Here is a 7,611-nt window from a genome sequence, read left to right on the forward strand (position 1 = left end):
CAGAATTGCGCGATGCCTAGGCACGCGTTATAATATTTATGCGGCTATAAAATTTCTATGCGCGTATACACAGAGAGGGCGCTGTTATGCGACGGGAAAGGGCTGCGTCGTAAGAGGTCGGGCAGATATGGACTTGGTACGTGAATAGAATAAGAGGCGGGATTGAAAATACGTCCAACCTGACACCCGCCCAAACACGTAGCTCCTCATGGCAGCGGCGAGCTCTGCAACGGGCCGAAAGCGAGGGGTTTATCACTCATGTAATAGTTGGGACAGCTGCAAATGTAATGTCCATGCAATGGTATGTAATCTCAGTACAATACCATGAAATATTCGTGTAATATCATGCAATAGTAGTGTAACGCCGTGTAATACTGTGCGATAGTTATGTAATACCCTGTAATAGTCATGCAATATCATGCAAATACCATGTAATAGTCGTGTAATATTATGTAATGGTGGTTGCAATAGTCATGAAATACCATGAAATACCTGTGTAATACAGCATGTAATAGTCATGTAATACCTGCGCGCGCAGTACCAAGCGCATGCGCTTTACAGTGTTTACCGGATTCGTGACATAACCTTGAAATTCGTATTGGCAACTGTTTGTATAACCTATGGACCGTTATTTCTCGACTTGATTGTGTGAGTCTGCCGGCTACAACACGTGAATGACGGAAAGGTACGTACTTAATTTAATCTGTCGCTTAGATCTGGCAAATATTCAATTATTTCTTGCTGACCTGTACAAAAGTTACAGGCAATTGAATTTCAGCGGTTTTTGTTATATAAATATAAGTAAATATACCTTAGCATGGGTGACGTGATATTGTTGTAATTTCCGATCCGTTGTATTGCTTCTAAGTTTGCGTCAATCCAAGAGAAAAGAAAGAATATGACCTAATTTTTTTACCACCTACCAATTTATGAAATGAAAAATAAAAGAAAAATCCTAACTGTCGCATAGTGCAGGACAGAATCATCTACAAGTGCTCAAAAATTGTGACACACTATCAATTATTTCAATTAAATTCCAAATAGATTCAATAATTATGCGTTTTTCAATTGACTTCATGAAAACATACGATTTCGTTGAAAGTTCTAAGAAATCAGATCTCTATCAGTTTGTCCTGGTTCCTTACTCATTGTTCATTCCAGAAGTGTCACAAATTGTACTATATTTTGGAATCAATCACTCTAGTTGACATTCACAATGTCAGCAGGTAACTGTGATGTTTGATCTAAAACTAGCTTGGAGTTAGGCATGGAGGAATCAGCGAGCAAGGCAGAAAAGGAGAGTATGGCGAAGACCATCGCTGGAAATGTTAAAGAACAAAAGTTTTGGGTCGTAATTAGGAAGGAACTTGGAGTTGATCCACCGTTGTACCTGAAGCATCTCCTCACCTGTCTGGGTTTCGATTCAGCGGCCGCTCTGAAAAACCTTTCAAGCGAAGCCTTTCTAGAAATGGAGAAATTTGCCCAAACTGACATGCTGGGATTGTTAGGCGAAGATGGTTACACAAAATCAGACTTCTTCGGTATCTACAGTAATACACCTGAACAATTCCGCATACTACGAGGACATAGGTTTTGCCTCTTCGAAATTCAGAAGTATATTATAGAAAAGGGGTTGAACCATTTTGCTACGGCCGAACAGGATATTAATGAAAAATTAACTAACATCAAAGCAAAAAAAGAAACCAAGGAAACGCTAAAAGCTGTATCGGGAAAAAAATCAGATCCACAGTCACGAAAATCACAGGACTTATTGAGTGAAGAAGATCAATTATACATGCTCATTAAAAATTGGTTTTCTAAGCAACCAGATGGTGAAGAAACCTTCAAAGATTATTTAGAAAGCCCTAAAAATCGGTATATAGAGGTATCTGTCAAAGAAGACGTTGACGAAGAAATTACCTATTCGGGGAAAATATCGTGTTGCCTGTGTAAAACTAAAATTACCGCGCATAAAGCCGAATACGGGAAATCAGTACCGAGGAAAACTCGTTGGGTATGTCAAAATTTTATGAAGCACGTAAAGGAAAAACATTTGACTTTGAACCCTGTGGAAAATTCGAAGGAAAATTTATTTCCTCGCAAGCATAACAATAGCAATAAAATTGATACAAAATCGGGTCAGGCGGAAAAAAATACAGCAAATGTTCTCAAAAACGTCGTCGCTAACACTACAGCTTTTACTTCTAGTTGTAAAAAGGTTCAACCCGAGGTTCAACCACTTATTACGGATGTATTCGATAAAGGCACCAATGACAATGATAACTGGAATACAAATGCTAGTTTGAGCGACAGTATCGCAAACAAGAACCAGAAGCTCGGCCAAAATTTACCAAGAATTATCGAAGACGTGAAATTAGTCACACCCGTTGAAATAAGAAGGGATATTATTAAAATTGAAAAAAGCAGGGGAAAAAGGCATATTACTAGAGAAATTGAGAGTGATGACGAAACGGAAGCGAAACCTACTAAACGGTCGAAAAATCGAATTGAAAGCGATGAAGAACTCGAAGTATCTGCACGTGACAAGCCAAATGATGAATCGGATGTTAGATCACAAGCTGTGATAGTTGAAAGTACAAATGATGAGTTACAGGGGGAATTCAACCTCGGAATAATGTAAAAGGGGTTCTTTGTTCCGAGAAAATTCTATCAACCCCATTGACTAGTAATACCAAAAATACTAAGACTATAGATACAAAAAGTTCCGACTGTGAAAAAAAAATTAAAAAAGATCTAAGAACTAGAAGTGACAAATCCTACCGACAAAGAGTGAAGAGTATTACTACAGAGAGAACGATTCCATATTATTTTCCAACATTGAACGAAATGGAATTGCTGTTGAAATATAATGCAGAATTAAAGGATTGCGTGAAAAATTTATTAGCACAATCGGCATCGAAAAAATTAACGAAGTCTTGTCCAACAGTCAATGAAAACAGTAAAAGTAACTTGTTAGTACGAAAATTGATGAGAATTTCTGACAAACAAAGTCAGGCCGAATCTTGCGGGAACAGATACGATTGCACAGTGAAAAAGTTTGCATCGTATATTTTCATGATTGGTGGAAGATTGTCGTACGAAACGTTATGCGCGAACTTGCCTCTACCATCCCCCTCATCTGTCAGTCGGTATTTGTTAGAAAACGGACCAGACATCATTGAAGGGCAGCTTCGATTGCAGGAATTGAAAAATTACTTAATCAAGGCCGACCTGCCTCTAGTCATATGGGTAAGCGAAGATGCGACGCGTATTACTGGCACCGTGCAATATGACCCAAAAACTAACCAATTAATTGGGTTGGTATTACCAACAGATAAAAATGGAATGCCTAAGTGCAAATCTTTCATGGCAACGTCACCAAAAGTAATGGAAGAAACGATGCAAAATATTCCAATTGCTTCTTTGGCGTACACAATTATGGCACAGCCTTTACAAAAAAATGCGGCGTCATTTTGTCTGTGCATATTTGGAACCGACAATAAATTCACAGCCGAACACGTGCTTAACAGATTCCAATTTATTTACGAACAATGTCAGCAATTCGGAATAAGAGTATTAGGATTTTCTTCGGATGGTGATCCAAGATTGTTAAAAGCGATGAGGATTGAAAGCCAAATAGGTATTTCGAATCTTGATTTACTCTTTGGTAAAGAAAATTGGACATGGTTCAACAGTGAATTTTGCAGTGAGTACTTTGTTTGCCAGGATACTGTACACATTGGTACAAAGCTAAGAAATCGCTTCATCAAAAACTCAATTGTTCTGCCGATGGGAAACAATATAGCGACTGTTAGTCACCTGAAACTATTGATACAGTCACAATCTAAAGACAAACACCAGATAACTTATTCTGACTTGGACCCAAAGGATAAAATGAATTTCCCTTCTGTTCAAAAAATATGTCAAGAAAATGTCAGAAAATTACTCAATGATACAGTACCTGGCAGCGAAGGAACATGTCAGTATTTGAAAATACTACATAACACCGTAGTTTCATACATCGATTCTGAATTAACGCCGTTGGAAAGAATATTTAGCATCTGGTATTCTGTGTTTTGTTTAAGGATGTGGCGTGCATGGATTTCGGCAAATGACAGTTACACTTTGGGCAAAAATTTTATAACTTCCAACTGTTACACATGCATTGAAATAAATGCTCATACGCTTATTGACGTCATCATACGCCTGAGAGATTCGGACCAACCAGAACTCTTCCTGCCATCTTTATATAGTAGTCAACCATGTGAAAGCTTTTTCCGACAAGTCCGTTCAATGTCATCCACGTACTCGACTATTGTCAACTGCAGCATGATGGACATCATTCATCGTCTCAATAGAATTCAAGTACAAAATGAAATCATCATCGAAGAGTCAGAAAATATTATATTTCCAAGATTTAGGGAGAGAAAAAGTGTAATCAATGTCAACACATATCCACTACCTTCTAATCAAGAAATACAGAAAACCGTTGAAGACGCGAAATGTCGAGCTATTGAAGATCTCGGGAACCTTGGTATATTTTTCAACAATATCTTATGTACACTGCCTTTTTCTGCAAAGTCTATTCAACTAGACTCAGACGACGAATCTGACAGCGAAGAAATCAGCGAGGAAACGGAGAGCGCAAATGAAGACACTATATCTGCAGAACTTGAACATGATATGATTACGTTGCAGTCTGTAACAGGAACTTTGGAACTCAAAAATTACTCCACCCAAACAGTTCAACTAAATGAAACGAGTCCATTTGCAGTCGTGCGTGATTCGTCGCAAGCCGAATACGTCGTTAGAAAATCGTCCATTTGTTGGCTGCTTAATAAAACCAAGCACCGTTTAAGTAGCGACAGACTTCAGAGAGTACGAGAAATCGAACTGCCGCATTTGTCCAAGAAGGTACTTATTAGCTTGATATTAACTCTTCCTAAATAAGTAATGAATATCTTTCCTTATGACCCAGACTCATTAAAATACTGCGGAAAATGTCCTACCTACACCTAGAAAAAAAATATAATGCAGCATTATTCTATGGTAAATGTATAACCCCAACGAATAGAGTTGTATAATTTATGCGGCAATTGGTTGAGATTCTAAATTTTTAGGAGGTTGAAGTTCGTAACGTTAACGAGACGATACAATTTGAAGAAAATCGCCATTTTGCAACTTTAGAATTTTTTAGAAATGCAGTAATCAATAAATAGTGGCTTGAATCAAGCAAAGTCAACCCACATCAGAACTACAGCCTCTGTAAAGCAATTACGAAGTTGAAAAACATAGTTTTTTTTCAAATAATGTGTCGTTACGTTAACGTTACGAACTTCAACCTCATAAATTTTTTAGATTCCATCATTGGCACATCCTGTCGTTGTGATGACTACAAAAAGTGTTAATTTTCAACTTCTTGGTTCTCCGTATAATGTTATTGTTTTTCTAGGAATCAGCTACTAGATCAAATACTGTCGAAGAGAATCCGGAAATAAGTATAGGGACATGGATGCTTTTTAGAGAAGACACTGAGGCAGAAACGAAATACAGAGTAGGCCTTGTTCTTGGATTCGTCTATCTAACTGGAAAAACAGACCCACAAAGAGAATACTCCAGATTAAGCGCTGACGTCAATAATGAAAGTATTGGCGTACTATGTACCTGGTATAGATTAATAAGTTCTAGTCTCCGTCCGGCACCAGTGGGGTCACATGATTACAAATGCATTTCTGGATATATGCGAACTTTACCAACACCACAGATAGTTGATGGGCATATTTTTTATTCGGATTTAGTTTTGAAACTAATCCTCGAGATTATTCCTACAACTTCACTCCAAGGTAATACTGCTGTGAAAAAATTTCATTTGAAATCATTGCACGTCTGGTTACAACGTTTTGAATTTTCAGGTAAAGATGCAAATATCGGAAATTTTGTGCTGATCGAATTTCTCACCAAAAAAACCAAAAAATACTACATCGGCGTTGTTAAAAGTATCCAATCAAGAGACAGAGATTGCGAGGAAGATTATGAAGTCAAATTCATGCGAAAAGTGACGAATTCGTCGAGCTCCATATTCGTTTTTCCAGATGTGGACGATACAAGTTATGTAACAGGAGATCAAATAAAGCTAATTCTGAGCAACCCGAAAATTGACCGAAGACGTCATCATGTATTCAGTGATTCTGATTTGTTAGAGTACGCTGTGATTTAAAAGTTAATTGAAGATCGTCTCAATTGCTAAAAAATATATATAATTATGTATCGTTAACCTCTCCAGAGTACTATTAGCATAAATATACAGAGAATATTATTATAATATATAAATTATGGTTGCGTTGAATTATTCTTTACTATATTTAAAGGTTGATTTGCAAATTTTATTATGAAATTTAGAGGGTAAAAGAGGTTATAAAAAAATAGTTGCAATAAACTATTTAATGTAATTCAAGCAAGACTTCAGGGATGCAATTAATGACAGTGAGACAAAAACCATTGTTAATAGGTATACTGAGAAATACTCATCTTACAGTAATATAATGTGTATCTATATAAATATATAATAGTCATGTAATAGTCTTGTAATAGTTGTATAATTAGTATGCAATAGTCATGCAATGGTCATGTAATTCATGTAATACTATGTGTAATACATATGCAATACGTATGTAATACTTGTGCACTATCTGTGGAATACGTGCAATACTTATGGGATACTTATGCAATACATGCAATACTATTGTAATCCCTATGCCATACATGTAATACCAGTGTAATAACTATGTAATATGTGAAATACATATGCAATGGTGTCATACTTGGGACAGTCATTATGAGAGTGGTAAGCCCCTCGGCCGAAAGAATCCGTCGTAACCTCTTCATTCCACGTTTCTTTCGCGAGGTAACACATCTTCAAAATGTCTTCTCCGTTTGAAAATTGAGCCATTTTGTTTTCCTTCATATCCACCACATTTTTTAGTAATTTCAACAATTTTCAAACCGTTCATGCAACGATACCCATTATAATTTGATTTTATACTAATTACAATTTACTCTGTCGGTATAACACACAAGGTGTACCTGCATTTGGAGACTTTCAGGATCAACTCCCGCAAGATATCATTTTCTCTTTTCTATATCCAGCTCCGTCCGTCTGTGGAACATGTAATGTTTCCCGGCAAATAACAGTAGTCCCATCGGTTTTGTAACGCGGTGAAATAACGCCGATTCACGCAGCGCGTAAATCATTTTCTCGTTATCTATTTTTTCTCGTTTTAGTTTGATACGAGATACGTATTCTGTACATCTATCTTTTCCCGTTAGATTCAGTGCCAAGGTAATCGCTGGCTCAAACCTTATCAATCGTGAAAAATTTACTTCCTATATTCTACACTGCTATACTTATAAAACTTTTCACATTGATTGATCACCTGTCAAATTTTCTGTACACTATATATTTCGAAATTTGTTCAATTATTTCAGGAATTTTAACATTATCTTAGAACTTTTCTATATTTCACAGATTTTTCGAAGTTTCACAGGATCCCATAAAATTTAGAACACTGTCAAAATATTTGAGATTATTACAGAAAATTAAAACAAATGAGA

At 36.6% G+C, this 7,611-nt stretch overlaps 1 protein-coding gene across 4 annotated transcripts; it reads left to right on the plus strand.

The window, feature by feature from the left end:
* The first annotated feature begins 235 nt into the window (after nucleotides 1–235).
* LOC124306968 (uncharacterized) lies at nucleotides 236–6,833 on the plus strand. 4 transcript variants are annotated; one of them, XM_046768193.1, is made up of 4 exons: nucleotides 236–685; nucleotides 1,255–4,914; nucleotides 5,453–5,843; nucleotides 5,913–6,833. In XM_046768193.1, the coding sequence occupies exons 2-4, from the start codon at nucleotides 2,848–2,850 to the stop codon at nucleotides 6,215–6,217; spliced, it is 2,763 nt and encodes a 920-aa protein (XP_046624149.1). In that variant the 5' UTR covers nucleotides 236–685; nucleotides 1,255–2,847; the 3' UTR covers nucleotides 6,218–6,833. The 4 variants fall into 4 exon arrangements, with proteins under 4 accessions (XP_046624149.1, XP_046624148.1, XP_046624151.1 ...); XM_046768194.1 differs by lacking the exon at nucleotides 236–685 and having other exon boundaries at nucleotides 3,517–3,640; nucleotides 4,086–4,914; XM_046768192.1 differs by having other exon boundaries at nucleotides 236–4,914.
* Nucleotides 6,834–7,611: the final 778 nt, after the last annotated feature.

The sequence above is a fragment of the Neodiprion virginianus genome, chromosome 6 (genome assembly GCF_021901495.1).
Source record: "Neodiprion virginianus isolate iyNeoVirg1 chromosome 6, iyNeoVirg1.1, whole genome shotgun sequence".
Classification (NCBI taxonomy): Eukaryota; Metazoa; Arthropoda; class Insecta; order Hymenoptera; family Diprionidae; genus Neodiprion; species Neodiprion virginianus.

What these genes read in the sequence shown, in the direction of transcription:
- LOC124306968 (XM_046768192.1), top strand. Translation starts at nt 2,848, where the DNA reads ATGGAATTGCTGTTGAAATATAATGCAGAATTAAAGGATTGCGTGAAA. An exon ending in TGCCGCATTTGTCCAAGAAG is followed by an intron (nt 4,915 to 5,452) that starts GTACTTATTAGC and finishes TTGTTTTTCTAG; the next exon opens with GAATCAGCTACTAGATCAAA. An exon ending in TCCTACAACTTCACTCCAAG is followed by an intron (nt 5,844 to 5,912) that starts GTAATACTGCTG and finishes TTGAATTTTCAG; the next exon opens with GTAAAGATGCAAATATCGGA.